This window comes from Cyprinodon tularosa, unplaced genomic scaffold, assembly GCF_016077235.1.
Source record: "Cyprinodon tularosa strain WSP-4 unplaced genomic scaffold, ASM1607723v1 ctg428, whole genome shotgun sequence".
Taxonomy (NCBI): Eukaryota; Metazoa; Chordata; class Actinopteri; order Cyprinodontiformes; family Cyprinodontidae; genus Cyprinodon; species Cyprinodon tularosa.
Genome location: NW_024039150.1, coordinates 671,471 through 697,500, shown reverse-complemented (window position 1 = coordinate 697,500; position 26,030 = coordinate 671,471). Strand labels below are relative to the sequence as shown.

At 43.9% G+C, this 26,030-nt stretch overlaps 1 protein-coding gene across 1 annotated transcript in view; it reads left to right on the top strand.

Moving 5' to 3' along the window:
- zswim8 (zinc finger, SWIM-type containing 8) overlaps positions 1–23,012 on the top strand; it is a 44,799-nt gene extending 21,787 nt beyond the window's left edge. Inside the window, exons 11-26 of the mRNA XM_038299413.1 lie at positions 534–665; positions 751–930; positions 5,664–5,847; positions 9,316–9,414; positions 9,512–9,636; positions 12,861–13,185; positions 13,296–13,451; positions 14,649–14,874; positions 14,988–15,277; positions 15,364–15,587; positions 17,187–17,684; positions 19,158–19,335; positions 19,411–19,584; positions 19,666–19,785; positions 20,503–20,681; positions 21,214–23,012. Coding sequence (XP_038155341.1) covers positions 534–665; positions 751–930; positions 5,664–5,847; positions 9,316–9,414; positions 9,512–9,636; positions 12,861–13,185; positions 13,296–13,451; positions 14,649–14,874; positions 14,988–15,277; positions 15,364–15,587; positions 17,187–17,684; positions 19,158–19,335; positions 19,411–19,584; positions 19,666–19,785; positions 20,503–20,681; positions 21,214–21,417 — 3,294 coding nt within the window. The 3' untranslated portion in view covers positions 21,418–23,012. The remainder of the gene's footprint in view (positions 1–533; positions 666–750; positions 931–5,663; positions 5,848–9,315; positions 9,415–9,511; positions 9,637–12,860; positions 13,186–13,295; positions 13,452–14,648; positions 14,875–14,987; positions 15,278–15,363; positions 15,588–17,186; positions 17,685–19,157; positions 19,336–19,410; positions 19,585–19,665; positions 19,786–20,502; positions 20,682–21,213) is intronic.
- Positions 23,013–26,030: the final 3,018 nt, after the last annotated feature.

Sequence of the window (26,030 nt, the reverse complement as noted above, 5' to 3'; positions counted from 1 at the left end):
CTCAGTCAGCATAGAAACCGTCCCACAGCGTTCCCACACCATTTTTTTTATTTTAATTTTTTTTTTCATTTATTTTAATAACTTTTCATAATCTGTCAAGTTAAATGTGAGGAATTGTTGTAACTTGTTTGTAGCTCAGAGGCAGAAGTGAAAAAAATCTGCACATATCTGCTCACCCTGCCTAGCCGGAGCTGCTCTTTACGCAGTCAGTGCGATATGGAAAAAAAAAATCGGATCAGAGATTAAAAAGTCGTACGCTGCCGGTGTGTTCAGCCCTTTAGTATCATAAATTCAATTCTATTCAGTTTATTTCTATAGCACCAATTCACATCATGTCATCTCAGGTCACTTTACAGAGACAATAAATCAGCTGATTGCATCGGCTCATTGACTTGAAGGCAATGCTTGTAGTGACAGTGGAGAAGAGAACTCCCTTTTAACAGGAAGGAGAAACGGGAATCACCCTGAGTTATTCTAAAATCGAGCTTCTTTGGTGAATCGCAGCCTCTGCCCGTTGTGCGTTTGTTCTCTAGGTGCTGTTTGCCTGTGCCGAAGCGCTCTATGCTCATGGCTATAGCAACGAGGCCTGTCAGCTGGCTGTGGAGCTCGCCAGAGACCTGTTGGAGAACCCTCCTGACCTTAAGGTGGAGCAACCTCAAACTAAGGTAGTTATCACAAAGTTTCCCCGTATCAGTGCACAGGATGCTGCTTCTTCATTGTCTAACGTGTTTTTTTTTTCTTTGGCGGCAGGGGAAGAAAAGCAAGGTGTCGACCAGCCGTCAGACTCAGGTGGCCACCAACACGCTGTCCAAAGCTGCCTTCCTGCTCACTGTTCTCAGCGAGAGGCTGGAGCTCCACAATCTGGCCTTCAGCACTGGGATGTTCTCCCTGGAGCTACAGAGGCCGCCTGCGTCCACTAAAGCCCTGGAGGTCGGTGCCCCAAAGTCCAACCCATGCACTTGTCTCCATGCAGCCTGAGAGGCGACTCATTTTCTATCAGCTGGCTCCCATTCAGATTTTCAGAGCATGCTGGCATTATTTTGACGTATCTAGATGTGGATGTCTGGATGTTGTTGGGCTTTGTTAATTAAGTTGACTCTCCAACATAGCGTGGACATTAGGGGTGGGTATTGGCAAAGAAGTCACGATTCGATTCGAATCACGATTCACATGCCACGATGCGATTCTATCACGATGCATCACGATACTTGAAATATTGCGATGCATTGTGATATTTTCACTGAACACTGTAAGAAAAAGATACAGCCCTTACCAGTGGCTGACTGGCTGGGTGTGATCTGGATAGTGTCTTCAACTGATACATAACTGAAAGCAACTGAATTCATACATAGCTGTATTTATTGAAATTACTTTTGGAGGTGTTGCCATGAAAACAAATACTGGACAGAAATATTACTATTACTGGCATGGACACACCAACAAAAAGATCTTAGGATTCATCAAACTTAAAATAACAAAATGAGGATAATCAGTCCGGACATGCTTATGACACAAAGCAGCAGGCGTCAACACATCCGCAGCGACTTCTGCTGGACTGGAAGTTGTATTCCACTTGGTTTGATTGATGTGCGCCAACCATTAATGTATTTTATTTGTTCATTTTTTTTTTTTAATAATCGATTCTTGCCTTCAAGAATCGATTCAGTAGATCACAAAAATTAGAATCACGATTCATCGATTTGACGATTATTTTGCACACCCTTAGTGGACATAGGAGGACGATCCCTGGATTGGTAGACTAGGGTGGTTGTCCCTCTATTTAAAAATGGGGACCGTTGGGTGTGTTCCAAATGCAGAGGATTCACAATCTTAAGCCTCCCTGGTACGGTCTCTTCCGGGGTGCTGGAAAGGAGGGTCCGTCAGATAGTCAAATCTTGGATTCAGGAGGAGCAGTGTGGTTTTTGTCCTGGCCGTGGAACACTGGATCAACTCTACATCCTCAGCAGGATTCTGGAGGGTGCATGGGAGTTTGCCCAACCAGTCTACATGTGCTTTGTGGATGTGGAGAAGGCATCCGACCGAGTCCCTCGGGGGGTCCTGTGGGGGATACTCCAGGAGTATGGAGCTGTTAGGTCTCTGTATGATGGGTGTCAGAGCCTGGTCCGCATCGCCGGCAGTAAGTCAGACTCGTTTCCAGTGAGGAACAGAATTTCTAGGCGCAGCCAAGGTGTTGATGGGATCTGTTTTGGTGGATCGCGTCTCTGTTATTCGCAGATGATGTGGTTCTATTGGCTTCATCAGGGCATGATCTACAGCTCTCACTAGAGCGGTTTGCAGCCGAGTGTGAAGCGGCCGGGATGAGGATTGATCAGTGCCTCCATATCCGAGACCATGCTCTTGAGCTGGAAAAGGGTAGAGTGCCTTCTCCGGGTTGGGGAGGATGTACTGTACCAATTATTATGAGAATGACTGTATTCTGGATCTTTACATATACCGTATTTTCACGACCATAAGGCGCACCGTACTAAAAGACGCAGTCTCAGTTATGTGTCCCATTTCTGTATTTAACACACACATAAGGCGCACCGGACTATAGGGCGCGTTTTGTATATACAGGTACATGTCCTCTACTACCTTTAAATACCTCTACTGCGTATTTAAAAATACAGCGGGGGCAAAACTGAGTATGACTGTGCTTTATTCATGTATTTATTACAAAGTATTAATCAAACCTGGCAGCTGGCCGTGAGACAGAGACATCGCAGATGACACAGCGCTGTGGTCACTCCTAAATTAACTTAAAATCCTGAAACCTGCTGACGAAATATGTTCGCTTTTATTGCCGGTATCCTGGTGCCTGCAGCTAAAATTATTTAGATGAAAAACACCTGCCAGCAGCCGCGGTGAACCCCAGGCTGCCCAGCCTACAGGCTGCTGATGAAGAGATTTCTGCTGTCAGCGCACCGCTGGTATGTGGGGGTCTGAGCGCCTCCGACAGAAATAGATAATCTGGATGAACTGACTGCAATTATTAAGTTTTCAGGTGGACTTTCTCACTTAAAAACATATTAAAACTACTTTATTCCCACTGATCACAGCAAATATAGCTGCAAGATTTAGATTATTTAGATGAAAAACACCTGCAAGCAGCCGCGGTGAACGAAAGGATTTCTCCTGTCGGCGCACCGCTGGTATGTGGGGGTCTGAGCGCCTCCGACAGAAATAGATAATCTGGATGAACTGACTGCAATTATTAAGTTTTCAGGTGGACTTTCTCACTTAAAAACATATTAAAACTACTTTATTCCCACTGATCACAGCAAATATAGCTGCAAGATTTAGATTATTTAGATGAAAAACACCTGCAAGCAGCCGCGGTGAACGAAAGGATTTCTCCTGTCGGCGCACCGCTGGTATGTGGGGGTCTGAGCGCCTCCGACAGAAATAGATAATCTGGATGAACTGACTGCAATTATTAAGTTTTCAGGTGGACTTTCTCACTTAAAAACATATTAAAACTACTTTATTCCCACTGATCACAGCAAATATAGCTGCAAGATTTAGATTATTTAGATGAAAAAACACCTGCCAGCCACCGCGATGAAGAGGAGGAGACGCGCCGGGGCTGCTGTTGAATTAAGTTTTCAGGGAGAAAAATACAGCGGGAGCAAAACTGAGTATGATTGTGCTTTATTCATGTATTTATTACAAAGTATTAATCAAACCCATCAAAGTCATCATCCTCTGTTTCTGAATAAAACAGCTGCGCTAAATCAGACATGCCAGTTTCCCCTTCTTCGCTGTCAGTCACTTTCCGTGCAGCGCAGCTCCTCAGAAATAATGCCGGCTTTTGCGAAAGCTTGAACAACAGAGCCAGCAGACACAGTCCATCTACAATCCATCCGCAAACGGTGGCGTAATCTGCCCGGCGCTGCCTTCTTATCCTGAAACTGTGGTCTCAGTCTGTCATCCATCGCTCCCACGCCGCTCGCAGCCTTACTTCGAACGGCTGCTTCACACCGATGTCGAGCGGTTGAAGCTCCTTTGTCAGACCCCCGGGATAACGGCGAGCACAGCGTTCATTTGATTCACCTTTTTTTCACATCGGCTGTGAGATGGGCACGCAGCGATGGTGATGCGTGGAAAAAACCACCTAGTCTTCTCACATACACCTGCCTCAGCCACGCATCCATCCAGCCTTTTCCATTTGCGTTAATATCATATGTCATCAGAGCGCTGTCTGTCTCGCTGGCAGCTCCCAGATCAGCTTCTCTGATTGGTTGATGCGGCGCGTCCAGCAGCAAAACTTCAATTTTTCCATCTCGAGCAGCAGAAGCGCGGCGCTTCAGATGCTTAAACGCTCCCGACGTGCTGCACCAAAATGCGCTGCGGGACCTTTTGCTGCACCTATATGCGCGTCAACCATTGACTTTGCATGTAAACTCGGTGCTTCTGCTGCACCTGCTGCGTCCGGTTCACACCGATGTCGAGCAGCGTTAATTTGTTTCCCCATGTTTTTCACATCAGCTGTGAGATGGGCACGCATGGAGTTACATATTAACAGCGATGGTGAGGGGTGGAAAAAAAACACCTGGTCTCCTTACATTCAGCCACTCTTTCATCATCTCCTCAATGAGGTGGTCTCAAAAGTCGCAGTTACAACACACATAAGGCGCACCGCACCATAGGGCGCACCGCACATTTTGAGGGAAAAAAAAGACGTTTAAGTGCGCCTTATAGTCGTGAAAATACGGTATGTTGTCAGCTCATTGGTTACAACCCAGGACAGGGCCTGGGAACAAGTTTACTGTAAGTTTTGTATCCAACGTACCATTGTTCTTCATTTTCCATTAGCGTTTTACTGACCATTTTTTTACTCTCACAGTTAATATGGTAAAAAGTGTGTTCCTTTTCCACTAAATACGGGACAGATGCTTAAATTTTTAGATATGGGACGATTCAGTTATTCAAGGGATGGTTGGCAACCTTAGTCATGACTGAAAGAACGAGATCCTGGATACAAGCGGCAGAAATTGGTTTTCTCTGTAGTGTGTCTGGGCTTTCCCCTAGAGATAGGGTGAGGAGCTCAGTCATCCAGTGAGGACTCAGAGTAGAGCTGCTGCTCCTCCACCTTGAGAGGAGCCAGTTGAGGTGGCTCAGGCATCTGGTTAGGATGCCTCCTGGACGCCTCCCTGGTGAGGTGTTCCAGGCACGTCCCACTGGGAGGAGACCAAGAGGGTCCATGACACGCTGGAGGGACTATGTTTCTAGGGCCACCTGGGAGCGCCTTGGGATTCCCCCGTGACCCGACCCCTGATAAGCGGATGAAGATGGATGGATGAATGGATGGATGGATGGATTGAACAGTCCCTCAAACGATGTTGTTGAAAAGGAAGAAAATGTTTAAAAATATATGTTAGAAAAAACTCAACAAAAAAGGCTTTAAGAGTCATTTATATGTATGGAAGAGTTCAACCAGGGTTTATACAGATGGCAATTTGTTGCAGATTTTATTTGTGAAATTTCATTTAAATATTTTTAGATTTTTTTTCTTCTTCAATGTTTTTATCCAGGTTTAACAGATTTGACCCATTAGTTTTCTGGGTAGTCTGAGCCTCATACCAATAGAAATGAGTTAGTGACAACATTTCAACATTTCTCTGCAGCGTAAAACATTTGGACATTTTTTTGTGACTGAGCAGGTGAAGTTGGCCTACCAGGAGTCGGAGGTGGTGGCGCTGTTGAAGAAGATCCCCCTAGGCCTGGTGGAGATGTCGGCCATCAGAGAGCGGGCCGAGCAGCTCCGGGACGGAAACCTCTGTGACTACAGACCTGTGCTGCCTCTGATGCTGGCCAGTTTCATATTTGATGTCCTCTGCACCCCAGGTTGGCATAACTGGAGAATTACCTCCCTGGATTATTACCTCAGCATATATATATGTATATATATATATATATATATATATATATATATATATATATATATATATATATATATATATATATCAGGGGATGACGTTAACGATTTTTACCACTTCCCCTTTGGGCAAGTGACTTTCACATTTCATTTGCCCAGAAACAATTTTTAGTTGCCCAGTATAATGTTTGATAAATATTGTTCCTAATATTCATTTTTGTATATATATCAATGAAACATATTTGTTTTTCAATGTATTTTGTAATTCAGTATTTTTTAAGTTTCCAGGTTCCTGGTGTGTATATGCAGCGTCAGATAATGAACTCAAGCCTACATTACCGTGTTAACATGCCTTTCAATCCTTCCGGCACATTCTTTTCAAACTAAACTTTGCTTTAAACTGTTGTGTGCTTGGAAAAATATATATAAAATAGCCTTGTTGTTGTTTTTTAGCCTGCCAAGTCAAAAAAAACGTGTCTGATTCGCACCGGACAAAAATCACGCCATCTGGCGGAAAATCATGCGGCTTTTTGAAATCACGCGTAAGAAGTAAACCTTCTGGCAATGGCACGTATTGATGTGCCATCCTGGAGGAGTTGGACTGCCTGTGCAACCTCTGTAGGGTCCAGGTAGCGCCTCATGCTAACAGTAGTGACAGTGACTCTAGCCAAATGCAAAACTGGTGAAAAAGAGTCAGAAAAGATGAGGAGGGGAAAAAATGTCAGTGGCCTCAACCTGTAAAACCATTCCTGTTTTGATGGTCGTCTCGTTGTTGCCCCTCTAGTGCACCTGTTGTTCATTTCATTAACACCAAAGCAGCTGAAACTGATTAAGGACCCCCTCTGCTACTTACCTGACCAAATCAATATCCCAGAAGTTTAATTAACTCGATGCTATAATCTGATTACAAAGTGTTCCTTTAATTCTTTTGAGTAGTGTATAATATACAAAGTACTCGAAATGAAGGGGGATGGCAAAAATCGTAAAAATTATCTCCCTTCTTAAATGACCATCCCTCCATACCATCCCCTGTGACATTGTATCACTGAATGTGTACATTTCAATTATATATTAATAGTAATGGCAATAATATTGCCCTTTCAACATTTGGCAGGCAGTGTGCTTACGAGTAGCGCACAGCCTGCGCAGTTCTGAACAGCATCCCGGCCAAGCAGCAAAAACAGCGATATTTGAGGGAATGTGAAAATAAGGAGGGGAGGCAATCTCCCGCAGGTTCCAGGTTCTAAGTTGCCGAGAACTCCCTCCCCTGCTTAGAGAAATAATGAGTTTACAATTATGCAAGTTTCTCCACATAATCATACCTGTTCTCTGTTATTGTGGTATGAATTTAATAAGTCTGGGACAATAAATGTGAAAATAAGGAGGGGAGGGAATCTTCGGCAGGTTCCAGGTTCTAAATTTAACAAATAAAGTGTTTCTAGATCATTTCTGATCTAGAATGTCTGTCACTCTGTCAGAATGTCTGTCACTCTGTCTGTCACTCTGTCACTAGATCATTTCTGATCTAGAATGGTGTTGATAGCAAAATCGGGAATTGGCATCCACTGAGCAGAGACTTTATTCATCTCACACTAACTGTAGCACATCGACTGAAACGTGTCTCCATAAGTAAAATCCTATTAATTCGAATTAATGTATGAAATGGAAATATGAAAACATTAAGAATATGTTTAAAATGTCCCTTTTTTTTCTTCATATTTCAATCCTTTTTCTCAACAATGGGCTTGAGTTCAGGGCGATTTGCGCTTCCGCAACTCGAGAGGTAATTCTGGGCACAACCCGGAGGAGAGCATCAAAGCAGGGGCGGATTTAGGAAATTTGGGGCCTTAGGCAAATTATTATTATTTTTTTTATTATGTCCAGGGAAAAACAACAATTCAAGATATCTTTAATCACATTTTGAGATAGCTCAAATGACGTCTTCTGTTTTGTCATTTAAAGTGTCACACATCCAGAATTATAATCAAGATATTTCAGTTAATTTGAACTAGTCAAAACTATATATTTTTTTAATATCCCAATTATGAAACCTCCCCCTAGTGCTCTGTCACTAGGCTGTCCTAATAGTTGCCTGCAGAATTTTGCATGGCTGCAGTGATGCTGGCTCTTCTTGACAAAGTGTTTCAAAATGCCACAATATAGAAAGAACTCAGCAGTATGGGATGTGCAGAGAACAAGAACTTTGTGAACTCGAAGACCCATTTCAATTTAATTATATGTTTTTTTTTAAATATATTTAAACAAGTTTTTTTTGGTCAAAATTTTAAATTTTTCTTCAATACCTTCCCTTCTCAGCTCCTATCACCCCTTCACCAGTGTTGCCAACTCCCCAGTAAGAAAGGCTGTTATTGGCTGTCCTAAAAGGTGCTTTAAGACCCTATATAATTCAGACTGTTCTCTACATCCAGGCTTTTCTCTACATCAGTGTTTTTCAATCCTGGCCCTCAAGGCACCCTGCTGCATGTTTTGGATGTTTCTGAGGTTCAGCAACCTGATTCAGATGATTGCAGCTCAGCAAAGCCTGATAATCTGCTATCAAATAAAAACTTCTAAAGACGAGGGAAAAAATATTGATACATTAAAATATCACAATATCTTCATATGCTGATATATCGCCATTTAAAAACACCATATCAATCTCTTTTACTAATGAAATATTGCTATATGCCATCGTTATTCTACGAAATCCCCCGAAAATTCACGAAATTTCGCCATATTTTTATTTGTTGATATATTGACGCGGTATCGATCTATTTTACTAACAAAATCTCACAAGAATTTGCAAAATATCACGCGAGTTTGTAACACAACGATGAAATTTCACGAGATTTTGAAATTAAAATAGATCAATACCGCGGTTTTAAAAATCAATTTGATATCAGCATATGAAAATATATTTGAGTACCGGTATATTATTTTTCAAATTTGTCAGAAATGGATAATAAAACTGCTATTTTCAATGACTATTTATTTTTGTCCAGCTTTAACATCGGTATCGATATCGGTTATCGGCTACATGAGTTTTAAAATATCGGCATATCGGATATCGGCCAAAATCCCAATATCGTGCATCCCTAGTGTTTAGTAGTTCAGATCATTCCTCTCAGGTTTTGAACTAGAGAGTACAGAGGAACTGCATATAAAGATTTTATTGATTCTTTCTCCTTATTAGATTGTTTATTTCCCATCAGCTGCAATTTCTATAAAAATCTGACAAAACGTGCAAAGGTTCAAATGCTGGCATTGAACCATTTTTCTGTGCAGTGCTGTAGCCATAAATCATGATGTTTTTATTTTTAACTTTTGTTTTCTGAAGTGTGGATGTTTGATTCTGTGGAAACAAAAACTGTACAGGAGAGTTTTCATCAACACTATCATCCTTATTGATTCCTCTTTTCTCCGGGATGTTTCTCCAGTTGTGTCTCCCACTGGTTCCCGTCCGCCCAGTCGAAACCGGAACAACGAGATGCCTGGAGACGAGGAGCTGGGCTTTGAGGCGGCTGTAGCTGCGCTCGGTTAGTCCTTAATTCCCAGGGTTTCACATTTGACTCGGGATTCCTCGGCTTCAGCCTCCTAAACATCTCCACTCTCCCTCTGCCTTTGTTTCTGCAGGCATGAAGACGACCGTCAGTGAGGCAGAGCATCCTCTGCTCTGTGAGGGAACCCGTCGGGTTAAAGGGGACCTGGCTTTAGCTCTGATGATCACCTACAAAGACGACCAGAGCAAACTCAAGAAGGTAAATGGTCACATCAGGCACCAACACAGATGGCCTTCCAAGCTATAGGCACCAGTAGCACAGCCTGATGACTCTGGTCTCATCTGTTCTTCTATGCAGTCAGAAAACTGGTGGAAATTAGGGTTTAGTTTCTTCTGGAAAAAAAGGTTTTTTTCCGTACAAGCAGAAGAAAAAATTCGAACGAAGTCCTGGTAATAGATCATATGCCCCATTTTCATTACCCTTTTGAAACCGTGCTAAGATCGTTCTGAGCACGGTAACCCCGATAACTGCTGAGTGTAAATGGCACGCACAACTGAACCAGACTGTGCCAGAGACAACTAAACATGGTACTAGTTTATCAGTAGGGCTCAGCACTGCTCAGTTCTGGCTCGGTTCTCATAAACAAAGAGTGCATGAGCAGACCGTGTCATCTCCTTACAGTCTGCCTCTGTAATCATGAAATCTTAGACACTCATAAAAATACTAGCTTCCCTACCGTGCCACACAATTTCCAGTGATGATTCTGCTTAGCAGTGTGATGAACCTCAACGTCTGTCGTTGTTTCCTGCGTCTATAAAGGCTGATTTATACTCAGAAACCAGGTCGTCTGCGTGTGTGACGCAGTGGACGCAAATGTGACCCTGCCCCTTCTGCAGACACTCTGTTGCACCTCTCCCAGATTGTAGGTGACCGCAGACAGTGCCGCAGACAGGAGGCCTCTGATTGGTCAATTCTACTGCCCAACACTATCCACATTTCCTAATGGCTACCTTACCGGCTTGTATGACCGCCATTGCGCAAAACGACTCGTAAAAGTTGGACCAGCTAGAAGAGGGAGGTGCGCAAGAACGTTTTCCACCTGGATCCCAGCTCTCTGTCGCCCTCATGTCCCTCCGTTGTGGCACAAACTTGCCCCCACTTCCTCAGCCGTATCTAGACCCACAGCTAGTTCCTGATTGTCCCTCTTGCGTTGTGGTGTGGAATAACATAGTGCAGACCGCGCTTCAATATTGGGCATAAATCAAAAATCTCTGCAACAAGCTCACACTGCTGTGGGGGAGTTTAACCAGCCCTTAAGCCCTGATTATTAGACTATTGTTTTTCGTATCCACTTCCCAAAAGCCGACTCTGTCAAGTAAATTAACCAAAGGCTGCCCTCTTCGCCTGGCTCTCCACAAACAACAAAATATCACAATGATAAAAAAATATCCTTAATGTTACGGGCGGCGCCATGTTGGTTTGCATTTTTCCCTCTAAAATACAGAAGTGATCATTTACTAACAGCCATTAAATGGTAGGAAAACAATTTCTCGTATCCTCAGATTCCACCAGCTGGCTTTCTTTGTCTTTCATTTCTTCTGCTTTTCCTGCCCTAAAACCTCCCTGGTTTATAGATATTGAACCCCAGCAGGAGACTAGTATGCCTGGGCTGGTGATCCACTGTATGAAGCTGAAGTTAGCTTCTGATTTAGTAAACTGTTAAAGGGCTTTTCTAGCAGTTTGAGCTCGTAAATAAGGTAATTTGCCAATACAATGAGTATTTTTACTCTTGAAATAAGATAATTATATATGCATTTATTATATATGCATATAAGACCATGCAAATAGTTTTTTCTTATTTTAAATGTAAATTGTCTTGTTCCATGGTCAGAGTGTCTCTCTTAGCTCTTGAATTTCAGGTAAACTGCACTTATTTTAATAAAAAAATGGCTTATTTAGATACAGAAATTTTTTGTATTTGTGTATGGCAAGCCATTATAAGATGCACAGAATATCTTTAGGGTTGATACAAATGAGTGAACTGAGTGACGTATATCTGGAGGTGCAAATTTGACATAACAGGTTTCTATGGTTTTCAGTCCATATACAGTGGAATCCGCTTATAGTGGTCACGGATATAGTAATCAACCGCTTATAGTGTTCAAAAGGCTTGGGACAGAATCATGTCTATACAAATTATGTTGAAATACTTTGTTCATAGTAATCAAGAAATCTACTTGTAGTGTTCATTTTTGGCCATTTTATGTATGTAAATGTGTGCAAAAATAATGAATAAGTGGATCAAATGTTATGATAGCACTCTGGTGTCAGAGCCGTGACGGATGAGGACATCATCGCGGAGGTACAAGAGTGCGGGTACCAGTGCTGCTCGCAGCAAGGAGGAAAATGAGGATGATGAAGAGAGCTGAGATGAGGAATGCAGTTTGCATTTTAAAGACTGGTCTCCTGCATGTTGGTTTCAAAATCTTTGACCTTTTACGTCGTTTAAAAAAAGAAGTGAACTCGGTGTTGGACAACACTCTGATCCAGAAAACCATGGATAAATATGATTTCTTAATGCGGCGGAGCAGAGGTAGGCTAGCTTTAATTTTCTGGAGCCTATGCAGTTATCTTCTATGTTGTTGTTCTATGAAAGAGTTTGTTTCACACGTCAGACTTGTTAAAAAAAATGCACCAGTGGCACAAGGCTACCAGAGTTATGTCTGCGCAAAGGCAAGGCGGGGCAAGGCAAATTTATTTGTACAGCACAATTCAGTAGAAAGACAATGCAAAGTGCTTTACATGATTAAAATATAGGAAGATAAAACAGAATCAAAGCAAGTAGGAAAAAAAATAAATAAGGAAAAATTCAGAAACAAGAAAGAATTAAAAATAGTTGGGCTAAAGAAAATATAAAAGTTGAACCAATTATGTTTTAATGATGAACTGTTTAACCAGAACAGTCGAAGACAATCCTAAACAAATGTGTTTTTAGTCTTGATTTAAAGGAACTCAGGCTTTCCGCACTTTTACAGTTTTCTGGAAGTTTTTTCCAGATAAGTGGAGCATAGGAACTAAATGCAAAGAGCAGTACTGTAATTAAACATGCATGGTACTTTAATAAAATCCAGTAAATGCAGAAGCTATCCGTTTTGTTTCCTTTTTCTCATTGAAAAACCATACAAATGGCATTTAGATGGTATTCTGCATAAAAAATAAATGAAATAACGGTAAGTTATCATGGTATCGCTTATAGTGGTCAAATTGGCTCTGGACCAACGGGATCACTATAAGCGGATTCCACTGTAGTTAAAAGTGATTAAATGTTGAACAGATTGCCATAGATATTTACATGTAGCTAAAATGTCAAGGGACCCACGCCGGCAGACCAGGCTGACAGATTTTCTTGCTGGGTGTGAAGGTACCTTGAGGATCACATTAGCGTAACACCCTGCTGGATGTTCTCTCTCACACTTCCTCAGATCCTGGATAAATTGTTGGACAGGGAAAGCCAGACCCACAAACCTCAGACTCTGAGCTCATTCTACTCTAGCAAGCCAGCTACGGCCAGTCAGCGGAGCCCGTCCAAACATACCGCCGGGAACCACGGTGGGATGGGAGGGGCTGCCGGTGGCGCCAACAAACACGCCCTATCGTCATCCTCATCAAACACCGTGGCCGCGTCATCTTCCAGCTCTTCTTCCACTGTGGCTCTGGCCGGGGAGGAGTCACAGCCGACACAGGTGGAGCTTAGCCTGCTGCAGAACAGCACTGCCGGCGAGAGCACCGCGGAGACCAAGGAGCATGGTGAAAACTGCCGCCATGTCACCAGGATAACATGATGGATCTCATTAAGTTTTTCCTCAAACTGTTTAGAAGTTTGGACCACCGTTAAAAAAAATCTGTTTGTCTTGTAGCTGCAGATGGAGGCCAGTTATCAAGTGAGCATCAGAATGAGACGGCAGCCTTTAAGCTAGAGGCCACTGTTCCCAGTCGACTGGCACTAGGGGGGCGCTGCGGATACAGCCAACGCTGCTGGGGCTCACCTGTCCGCCAAAAGAAGAAGCACACCGGTATGACCACTCAATCCATCCCTCTTCATACACTTCAGGATCAACAACAGTTTCAATAAAACAACCTTTTAGTTTTTATGCAGAGAAATTTGTTTCAATATTATGGAAAGCAGAGAAAATGTTCCTAAAAGTAACATTTAAAGCAGGGATGGGAAGGTCCAGTTTCTGAGGGCCGATATCATGCAACCTTTAGATTTAACACACCTGCATCAAGTAATTAGATGATTGAGAGGACTCTGGAGGAACTGACTGCCTCCTGAGGAGGTAACTCACCCATTTTATTCAGGTGTGTTGGACCGAGGATGGATCTAAAAGTTGCCTACCCGTTTAAATGGATGGTGTGAAGGAATGACTGCCATTTAACTGTGAAATGGGTGTATTTCACTCAAACAAACACTGAACCGCAGCGCATCACTGCCTCAAACTTATATTGCAGCACATTTAGTAAAAGTGTGTCAAAAAAAACCCAAAAAACTCACCACACGGCTTTTTACCATGTCATCTGCAGAGAAGTGAAATCTGTACAGCTAGCATTTACAGTGACAGAAAGCACCTTTCAGCGCAGCTTAGAAAGCTACTTAACAATTCTTTACCAACTGGGTTGGTTTATGTTTGCAGGATCTACTGTTATGCACCCTATGATAACCAGCACCAGTCTTATTAAACCGAATGGAAAGGGTTAACTTTTTCCTAATTGAGGCAGTACAGCTCAATTGGTAAACATGGAAAGTTCAAACTAACTAATAAAAGGTAATCTGATTATTATTGGAGGTAATAATTCATTAGTCATTACACATATCTAAACGCAGTCATTGACTTCAGGCAGTAAAGAAAAGAAATTGCTTCACCATCCCTTTATTTAAAACATTTACAATTTATATGCAAAAGATAATTTTTAGTTTGCTATAAAAATCTTTGTTTATTCCAAATGTCTGTTGTTGTTGTTTTTTGTTGTTTTTTTTGTTTTTTTTAGAGTTTTAAGGAATTGCATTATTTTCAGATCTGGTTTTCCATATTTCCCCCTCCACCAATAGGAATCAGACCAATAGGAATGTTGTTCCACCGAACTGTCTCCCTCATAAATCTGAAAATATGGGGGAAAAAATGGATATAGAAAAAAGATTTTGGTCCCACAGGCCCAGGCCTGGATGTAAAGGTCAAAGGTAACCGCTTGCTGTAATACGTGTGTCTGAGCAGGCATGGCGAGCATCGACAGCAGCGCTCCGGAGACCACTTCGGACAGCTCCCCCACTCTCAGTCGAAGGCCCCTCCGCGGCAGCTGGGCAGCAGCCTCTTGGGGGCGGGGCCAAGACAGCGACAGCATCAGCAGTTCATCGTCCGATTCGCTGGGCTCCTCCTCCTCCAGCGGGTCCCGTAGGGCCGGCGGTGGCGGGGCCAGAGCCAAAAGCACCGACACAAGCAGGTAAATAGGGATCATTAAATATCAGTGGTTTTTCACCTTCTTGCTGTAATCTGAAGTAACCTGAAGTTTGAAAAAAAAAAATAATACGTCTCTGTTGGTTCCCCTGCGTTCAGGTATAAGGGCCGCCGTCTGGAGTGCCACGCCCCCCATGTACCCAACCAGCCGTCGGAAGCGGCGGCCCATTTCTACTTTGAGCTGGCTAAGACGGTGCTGATCAAAGCTGGGGGTAACTCCTCCACCTCCATCTTCACGCAGCCCTCAGCCAGCGGAGGTCACCAGGGGCCTCACAGAAACCTGCATCTCTGCGCCTTTGAGATCGGGCTGTACGCGCTCGGCCTCCACAATTTCGTCTCACCCAACTGGCTGTCGAGGACCTATTCCTCCCATGTGTCCTGGATCACTGGTGGGTTTCAGAGATGTTGGTCCAGATATTCAGGTTTGGTCTCCCTTCCCTTTCTGCTCACTGATTCTTCCCTCACTTCTCTGCAGGCCAAGCTATGGAGATCGGCAGCGCCGCTCTGAATATTCTGGTGGAGTGCTGGGACGGCCACCTCACTCCGCCGGAGGTGGCCTCCCTGGCAGACCGGGCGTCACGGGCCAGGGACCTGAACATGGTCCGGGCGGCTGCAGAGCTGGCCCTCAGCTGCCTGCCTCATGCCCACGCCCTCAACCCCAACGAAATCCAGAGAGCCTTGGTTCAGTGCAAAGAGCAGGTAAACCAGCTGAACCGGATGTTGGCAGCTCCAATGGAGCTTAAATAGCTCCAAACGGGGATTTAGGTTCTGCTCGGGAGACAGAAAGCGGTAGAACTCAGCTGGAATTTTGTTATTCAATACTTTACTCATCGCAAAGGGAGGTTAAATTTTGCTCCAGACAAAGGGGTCTCGTGTAGAGGTCTGTCTCATAGCGCCTCTGAACGAGCCTCTGACCGAAGACTTTCTACTTGTAGGACAGTCTGATTCCTAGGGACTCTTTCACTCTCTAGCTTTTGATTTTTGTTGCCAAAGACTCTAGAAAACTGTTGTTTGTGCTCAAAGTAGAGATTGTGTTAAAAATCCATCAGCCTAAAGTTATGTTACGACATGGTTGCTAAATGCAGGGATGAATCTGTCAACGATGTGTCAGCCGATATGTGAAGGAAACACTGATCTTGGCTGAACATATCGTCTGGTCCTTCTGCAGATATGTCTGTCAAGCTTATGTATTAACCTTTAACCTGACGTCAACTGTAAATCCGTGACTCTGTGTTTGATTAATCTGTTGTGTGTCTGTCACACAGAAAGTGATAGACATGGCACCATGATGACAGGAATGTAAAAAATGTTCAAGACATTTTCAAACTAGTTGTAAATGAGTGAAATGTGTAAATGAGTTTTTCCTCTCTACTCTCGCTGCAGGCATGCTCAGTTTTAGGGATTGCTGTAGAGTCAAGGTAATATCTACTATCTCTACCTGCTCATCGATGAGTAGAGAATCCTGAAAAGTCACTCGCTACGTTTACACGCACAAAATGTCTACGATCTGATCTAAATCTTTGTTGGTCGGAAGTTGAAAATACCCATTTCTGTGGTCACTAAGTGAAATGATCCGATCATGACGTGCGTATAAATGATTAAATCCTTTGAGCATGAGCAGATCTGTCTAGTTTTCCACAATCGCTGTAGTAGTAGGGGAGTGGCGGCCTAGTGGTTAGGGCATAGAGCTTGGAATCCTGCCCCACTCCCACAGACTTCCACTCTGGGGTCCCTGAGCAAGACCCTTAACCCCACAGTGCTCCCCGGGCGCCCCACCATGGCAGCCCACTGCTCCCCAAGGGGGGATGGGTTAAATGGAGAGAGTGATTTTTGTTGCTCTGTACTTAGGACAGTGTACTGACAATAAAAAGCTGGAGAAATAAATATAAGAAGCTGCCTGCTTACTAAACAAACCCTGTCTGCGGTTCTTCATTCGCGTCTGTTGATCTTTTTCCAGTCTGGACCTTTGTTGCGTCATCCTTTTGTTATTGGTCATTTTAATTAAGGTCTCAGCGGGACCTTATGTTAACACTCCTTTGCTGCAGGGGTGGAGGGGATTCATCCCCATATTATATTTAGAGCCACCTTTAAAGCCATTATTTGTATCCATGGAAACGTAGTTAGTGACTGGATGGTTCTCTTGATAAAACATCTTGGATCTTTAATCTGACTGCATGATCTGATTGATCCGGATCTATAACGTGTCCTGTGATGACATGAAGATTGCAGCTCTAGAAATAAATTGACTGACTGAAGCTTCTCAGGGTTGGGCTGACATCTGTCCTCATCTGTTTCCAGGACAACGTGATGCTGGAGAAGGCCTGCATGGCAGTGGAAGAGGCAGCCAAGGGTGGAGGCGTGTACCCTGAGGTTCTGTTCGAGGTGGCCCATCAGTGGTACTGGCTTTATGAGCAATCCGTGGGCGGGGGCACCACCCAGCAGCGGGAGCCCCCCAGCCGCTGCGGGGCCAACGGGAGCTCTGGTCGGAGGGCCCCAGATACCGCTTGCGTAGTGCTGGACGGCGGAGCCAACATGGAGTCCTCGGGGGTGGGAGCGGTGACGGCGGCCGTCACGGCGGCAGCCATAGTGCCCGTCATCTCCGTGGGCTCCACCATTTACCAGTCCCACGCCATCCCCGGCCAGGCCATGTCCCACCCCCACAGCCAAGGGCTCCACCCGTACACAACCATCCAGGCCCACCTCCCCTCCGTCTGCACCCCCCAGTACCTAGGACACCCTCTGCAGCACGTTCCTCGGCCCGCCGTCTTCCCCGTGACTGGGGCTTCGTATCCTCAGGTCAGAGGTCATCTCCACCACCGTACCATGCTGTTAATACAAATCCCACTTTGGTTGCAAACTACAGTCGTCCAACACTTCACCTCATCATTTGCAGTCATTTAGCCAGAAACATAGCAATTAGCTTCAGAATGTTCTGATGTCAGGCAGTGAGGTCCAAACTTTGTGGTGGGGGGGCAGATGATATCAAGTCTGAAGAACTTATAAGGGGACTGCTGCTTAACAATAAACAAAAAAAACAACAACTGATGTTTAGATTATTTTAAATTGTAGTAGCTAGTTAATTTGTATGGAAGGAAACAGAAAACACATTTCAGAGCTCATCTGCTTAACTACTGACTTCCCAGTTCAGACCTACCTGTGGAGCTAGGTTACCGTTAACTTTTCTAGCAAAGGAATTATCTACGTCCCCCTCCGTAGATGGCCCCTCACACTGAGCCTGGTTCTGCTAAAGAGTTAAAAACAACATGCAAGTGAGTTTCTGCAGTCTAACTGCTCATCCAGGAGGAGAAAATCCTGTAAAGTCATGCAATCAGAAGATTTCACTTAGATGGAAAATCAAACATTTAATCTGACTGAACTGGATCTGGAAAGTGTCTTGAGATGACACGAGCTGAAGACTGGAGCCACAGAAATAAACTGAATTTATTAGAATCAATCTCAACAAAAAATAAAACTTACACTGCACAGATAAATAAGATGATCTGCCAATGGAATGAGCATTTTATAATATGCACTCGTAATAAGACAATGCAGTTTTTCTTATTTAAAATGTTAATTGTCTTGTCCCATGGCAAATTGTCTCATTTACCTTCTCAATTCAAGAAAAATGCAATTATTTAAAGAAAAATAATGTATTTAGACAAAAAACGAACGGAAAAAATTGAAAAAATAACATTTGGAAAACTATAGCTTGGAAGAAAAAAGCAATTAACTGATATTTACTATTATGCATCATATGTTGCCCTATGCTTTGGAACCATGAAAATTCAACCAAAGCGATGACATTCCTGCTCTGCGTCAGTTAAACACCCACAATCTTTTTTCTGCATCACAGCCACTCTCACATGTCCAAACAAACGCCACATGACCGATCCTCTCTCCTCCACCGTCTGACACAAAAACACCAACTATTGGTCGTTAACACCACCCAGACTGATAGGCTTGAAAAATTACGAACTTTGGCCGATACTCATATCAATGTTAATATAAGTCTAAAAATAGTAGAAAAATGTTGTTAAATGTGTAGGGGCCTCTCAGAATCACTCTTTGGGCTGCTAATGGCCTCACCTTGGGCATTCCTGGTCTGATTGCGGGTCTAAACCAACAAATTTACTGACTTCTAAACCCTGATTCCTTTGTCTCTTCTCACCACTTTGTATCCCAGTAAAGCAGCTAATGGAAACAAAGCCTTGGACGCCTCGTTGTAGGACTAACCTCTGACCTCTGCTGTGTTAACACATGTCTTCCTAGGGGATGCATCCAGCTTTTATTGGTGCCCAGTACCCTTTCTCCATGGCCCCTGGCCCCCAACCCACGCTGTCTGCTGCGGCTGTCACCTTCCCAGCTGTTCCGGTACCGTCCATGACTCAGATTGCCGTCCACCCCTACCACACCGAGACGGGCATGCCCCTGGGAACCACTGTGGCAGGTCAGGACTGCCCCGCGCCCTAAACCCTTGTGTCTGTTTTCTTTGTCTTGAGTTGATTGTGTTGTGTTTCTGCAGTGGGCAGCGTCCACTCTGGCCCCACCATTCAGGCCATACAGGGGGCCTCTCTACCTGCAGTGTCCTCCCAGCCCGCTCCGTTGGTGAGCGCCCCCTTCACAGCAGAAGAGGAGCAGCACAGCCAGCCAATCAGCCAGCAGGGCCTGCACTACCTTCATTCGGCCTACAGAGTTGGTGAGACATCTCACACGGGCGAACTTCACTCGCACGTCAATAAAACGCCGCACTGAAACGAACTGTTGTTCTCTGCTGAAGGTATGCTGGCGCTGGAGATGCTGGGCAGGAGAGCTCATAATGACCATCCCAACAACTTCTCCAGAAGTCCTCCTTACACAGAGGATGTCAAGTGGCTGCTGGGACTGGCTGCAAGGCTAGGTGAGCGTCCGACGCTAATAACTGGACATACAAAAAGGGAGCTAAAACTAAGGAAAACAAACCTCCACCCAAAGTTATTTTTAGTAATTAGTTTGAAATGTTTGTGTGTTTATAAGTGCATTTGCATTGAATTTGACTTAATCAGTAACTCATCTGCTGAGGAAGTAGAAATAACGTCCAAAATCTAATTTCAACTGCAGTTTGTAAAATGATCTTATTCACTGGACTAGAACAGTGATTCCATAGATGGATGACTAGCCCAAAAAAACCTATTTCGGTCGTTTTTAATTCATTTTTAGATCAGTTTTGGCAGAGGCAGGCTACCTATAGCATGAAGTGTTTATCAGCGTAATGCTGCTGGGATGTTCCTCAGCAAGCTGCTTGTGAAGCTGATTCCTGCAGGAGAAACTGATTTATTGTCTTAGAGAAATAGCTTTGGCTGAAAATTTGTTTTCCACCAAAACACCCCCCTGAACAGACAGAAAATGGTTAACGTCCTGGAATGGTCTAATCAAAGGCCTCATCTCAGGTCTTTTGGGAATTATTGTCTTGAGTTGAAAACCTGACTGGTAGAGTTTGAAATGATAGACCAGAGAAAAAAGCAGTACATCAAATGTTTCTTGGGATCAGTTTACTGATCTCATTCTCATGAAGTAGTCTAAAGTTAGATATAAACATGAACCCTTTAACTAAACTGCTTCCCTTTTAATCTTTCAGGAGTCAACTATGTGTACCAGTTCTGTGTTGGAGCAGCCAAAGGAGTACTGAGTCCATTCGTCCTGCAGGAGATCATCATGGAGGCTCTGCAGAGGCTGAATCCTGCTCACATCCACGCCCACCTCCGAACACCCGCTTTCCACCAGCTGGTGCAGCGCTGCCAACAGGCCTACCTACAGGTGCGGCACACCGCCGTTCATCGTTGCATCCAGAATACTGTAGCCTGCTTAGCATTAGCTGAGAGCTACAAATGTGCTGCAAATACTAAAATGCGCTGCGAAAAAATACTGCAAAGACAACCCGGAGACAAACGCAAAATAACATTGCTACGTTTAGAAATAAATGTCTGCAGGTTGAGATTATTCGTAAACTAGCTCTGCCAGACAGAAGTTCTCCAGACCACTGGGGGGGGGGGGGGAGATGATCCCCAACTCATATGCAACAAGACCCTAATAAAAATATAAATGGTATGCGCAGATGGTTCAGAAGTTCAATAACTTCTTGCTCCCAGTCAAAGGTCCTCTGGGCAAGTGTTCTGTTTATCGATATGATCAATAATTCCTGGTTTCACCAGATCAGTTGATAATCATCTCCCCTAGTGGCTTGAAGCACAATATCAAGCTGTAATATTTAACGACATCTTCTCCAACCAATCAGACTGAAACCCTGATGTTGAATCATTGTCTGAATTGATGTTCTCTACCTCCCCAGTATATCCATCACCGGCTCATCCATCTGACCCCCGCTGACTACGACGACTTCGTCAACATCATCCGCAGCGCCCGGGGGGCTTTCTGCCTCACGCCAGTAGGAATGATGCAGTTCAACGACGTTCTGCAGAATCTGAAACGAGGCAAGCAGACTAAGGAGCTGTGGCAGCGCATTTCTCTGGAGATGGCAACGTTCTCCCCGTAAAGACGGCTAACGCGCGGATAGCACTCAGCCCCCAGCTTTACTACTGCCACCTCACCGAGCCAGGCACCTCCATACATCTGTCAGGGGCCCTGCTCTACGGATTCTGCTAAAAGTCTGTGTAACCCACCCCGTGTCCCTAATCCTCAGATTCCCAGTTTGTTCAGTAAGATCTCAGCGGAGGGAACATTCAACACACTCGATTGACCACAGTTTAACTCTGAGCCACAGTGAACTCCTCTCTTCTAGATCTATTGATCTTGCCCACCTTTTGTGTTTCAAGTGTTTTGTTTTTTTTCCTCTTATCCGTATTTCCCACTGGTTGAAAAATCCATTTAAAACCTGGGAACAATCAGCTTTTAGTGGCAGTGGGAACAGCTCACTGACACGTCTACCCAGGTCAAACGACTCAAGAAGGTTCTTTGTCATGCTGCAGCTCTTCAGAGCAGGGAAGGTCGGTCTGGCGTCTAGGGCAGCGTGGCACAATAAGGCCGCTTTCCAACTGAAAACACAGTTTTGCTAACTGACCCGGATAGACGGGTGTCAGTGAGCTGTTCCCACTGCCACTAAAAGTCAACTGTTCCCGAGTTTTTCGGCCAGTGGGAAAGCGGCATATGAAGCAGTTTCTATGGGAATGTGTTTGTGTTTTGTATAATCTTTTTAATACTTTGTACTAAGAATGCAAACATGGGTAGAATGTTTAGAGTGCTTGGCATGTGTGATCCACCGTTTCTTTTTTGCTCCAGACCAAATCAGGAGGCTTTCTGACAGACAATCTTTATGAGGAAGCATCCTGGAAACTGCTGAGTTCCTCCTGGCGTCTCATGAAGGGTTGATCTCCAGGTGGTCACAGAGAGCGCTGCGCAGCGACCACTAGTGGAAAAACTGGAGTTAAATCATTTGGTATCTGACCACAGCGGGGTGCTGGATAAGAGCTGTCACCCTGTAGCTCACCTTTTTACATTCGATCAGCTTCCAAATAAGAAGGAACTGTGGAAACATGCAGGACCAGGAGGAGGAGGCGCCAGATGACGGACCAGAACCAGTGGCGGACTGATGCTGGATGCAAGTTCTAAACTGAAAGATGTGGGGCCCCATTATGTGTTAGTCTTCACTTGAACCTTTGTCTCAGCGAATATTGAGGTATGAGCTGCGCAACAGCGACCGCAGCCCGGGACTGGTGTTTGGACAGCGTCCCTCAGACGGACAGGGCAGCTCATCGCAGGCCGAGCCTGTGGAAAGGACACTCGGATCCAGCTGTGGCACGTTGCCACGCCTGAGTCCAGACACACGTGTGTTCCAACCTGAGTGTCTCCTCAGTCAGGTTCGCTCCATGGTGCTGTTACTTTAGCATCCTCTGTCCAGACAGCTGTCGTTTATGTTTTTCTGAACCGGTTCTAAGCCTCACAAGTGACGTTGAGTGTAGAAATTGTTCTGTAATATTTTTGTATTCCTCAGAACTTTAGCTTAATCCATTGGTTCTATATAAACATATTGTTAAAGATTCTAATTTAGAGTAAAAAAAAAAAAAAAAAAGTGGAAGAGTAAGAAGCAATACTAAAAGTTTAGAGTTTACCTAATAAAGATGATTGAAAACACTAAACTTACCACAGTGTTTTTTCTGCTGGGGGGGGTACTTGGTCGCTGCATCGACTAAAAGAGACGAGGCTGTTCCATGAAGAGATTGGCAGCATTTCTACAGACCAGCCAGAAAATCAGAGGATGAAATCTGTAGACTGGTTTGTAAAAGAATGCAACTTAAAAAGCTTGATGTACGATGAAACTGTTGAGATTTCAGCATTTTTATGATCTTATTATTACAAAGTATTAAAAGACAAAGTTTTAAAACAGTAAAAAAACAAAAAACTAATTGCTGAACCATCTCTAAACCACAGTTGCTGCAGATCTTTTTCTGGAACAACTCAAGGTTCTCGATTCAATAAGAGAGATGCAATGCAGAAAATCCATGCATCAGAAAGTGCTGACCAAAAAGAACAACACAAGGCCTGACTCACATTTACAATATAGCATCCTGAGGAAATGCATACACAACGTTAAGGAACAAAAACCAAACATGGCAGCTGTGGTTGTCCACCAGTCTAGTCTGCTTTACTTCATACATTGTGTATTCTTCTTTTGAGAAGGTAAATGAGATAGTTTGTCAATGGCATGCATATTTTTATTATTAAAATAATATAATTAGATAATAAGCACTTGAAATAAGACAATGCATTTGTATTTTATTAGTTTAAGTGTAAATTGTCTTTTTCAATTGGCAAAATGTCTCTTTTACCTCCTTTAGAAAAATTAAATTATTTTAAGAAAAAATTACTTATCTAGATTTTGATTTTTTCCAATGTAAAGTGGTGAACATCATGGAAATCCTGGAGAACGGTAGGTCATGAGTTTGGGAACCTTAGACTAAGTGAAATTTGGTTTTGCAAAGACGAGCAATATTCAGAAGGACACCAGAAAGCTCTGAATACTTGAATCATTTGAACGTGGAGGGGCCTAATCAAAGTCTGTGCTTATAACCAACTGTGTTGCAGTGGCTACACTTTCCTTCTTAAATTAGTGATGTCATGATCCGACATCCTGCGATGGACTGGCGACCTGTCCACGGTGTACTCCGCCTCTCGCCCGTACACAGCTGGAGATAGGCACCAGCACCCCTCGCAACCCCACTTGGGATTAAGCCTGTAATAAAATTGATGGATGGATGATCCTACATGGGCATCAGCCAAAAAATGAATGATGGAGTCCATCAACCTGGATCCATTCAATTCAATTCAGTTTATTTATATAGCACCAATTCACAACACATGTGATCTCAAGGCAGTACAGTTCAACCAGATCATCCAGTCAGATTTATTCAAAGCATCCTGTCTAAGGAAAACCAGTTGATTCCATCAACTCATTGAGTCAAAAGCATTGACGAAACAACTGGGGTTGAAGGAGACAGAAGCAGACATAGAAAAAGAAGAAGAGATACAAATGGCAACTGTAAACCAGCTCCAGAGGCGACCCTGTCCAGGAAACACACAGCCGGGAAGATGAACTCTGAACCAGCTCTGATGTCAGAGGATGAAGAGAGCACATCCAGTCACAGTCAGAGAAACAGGACTACACTGAAAAACAGCTTGATGTCCAACATCTATAAACAAAGGTGTTGATGGCAGCAGCTCAGCTGATATTTCTCTCCAGGATGGAGTCACAGCCAAACAGGAACAGACCAGATGAAGCTACTATGAGAAAAAGCAGAAAGAGCAGAATGTTAGAGATTGAACTAATAGATTCTGCAGAGTGGGAGAATAAAGATAGAATGAAGCAAAATGATGAAATAGGGGTCTCTATGTCCTCCAGAAATCTAAGCCTATAGCAGCATAACTACACTGTGTGCAGAATTATTAGACAAATGAGTATTTTTACCCCATCATCCTTTTCATACATGTCCTACTCCAAGCTGTATAGGCTTGAAGGCCAACTACCAATGAAGTAAATCAGGTGGTGTGCATCTCTGTAATGAGAAGGGGTATGGCCTAATGACATCAACACCCTATATAAGGGTGTTGATGTTATTAGGGTGTTGATGTTGATGTTGTCCTTTGGCAAAATCGGTCAGAAAAGAGATTTGACAGACTGAAAATTAATAAATTGTCAGATGTCTTTCAGAGGGGTACAGCAGTTTGGAAATTGTCAAGCTTTTGAAGCGGGATCATCGCACAATCAAGCGGTTCATGGCAAATAGCCAACAGGGGCCCAAGAAGCGTGTTGGAAAGAAGGCGCAAAATAACTCCCCATGAATTGAGAGGGATCCAGCGTGAAGCTGCTAGGAGCCCATTAGCCACTAGTTGTGCCATATTTCAGAGCTGCAACATGTCTGGAGTGCCGAGAAGCACAAGGTGCTCAATACTCAGGGACCTGGCCAAGGTAAGGAAAGCTGAAAAAAGGCCACCTTTGAACAAAACACACAAGACAAAAAGTCATGATTGGGCCAAGACATGAAGACTGATTTCTCCAAGGTGTTTTGGTCTGATGAAATGAGAGAGAGTCTTTATGGGCCTGATGGATGGATGGGCACCAGGCTGGATCAGTAAAGGGCAGCAATTTCCTTATCGACTCAGACGCCAGCAAGGTGGAGGTGGGGTACTGGTAAGGGCTGGTATCAAAGATGAGCTTGTGGGACCTTTCCAAGTCTAGATCAACTCCCAGACCTACTGCCAGTTTCTGGAAGACACCTTCTTCAAACAGTGGTACAAGAAGAAGTCGCCATCATTCAAGAAAAACACGATATTCATGCAGGACAATGCTCCGTCACACGCATCAAAATACACCACAGCGTGGCTGGCCAGAAAAAGTCTAAAAGGAGAAAAAATAATGACATGGCTCCCTTGTTCACCTGATCTGAACCCCATGGAGAACCTTTGGTCCTTCATGAAATGTGAGATCTACAGGGAGGGAAAACAGTCCACCTCTCTGAATAGTGTCTGGGAGGCTGTGGTGGCTGCTGCAATGTGGATCGCAAACAGATTAGAACACTGACAGAATCTATGGATGGAAGGCCTTTGGGCGTCATGGGGAAGAAAGGTGGCTATATTGGTCACTGATTTGTTTTT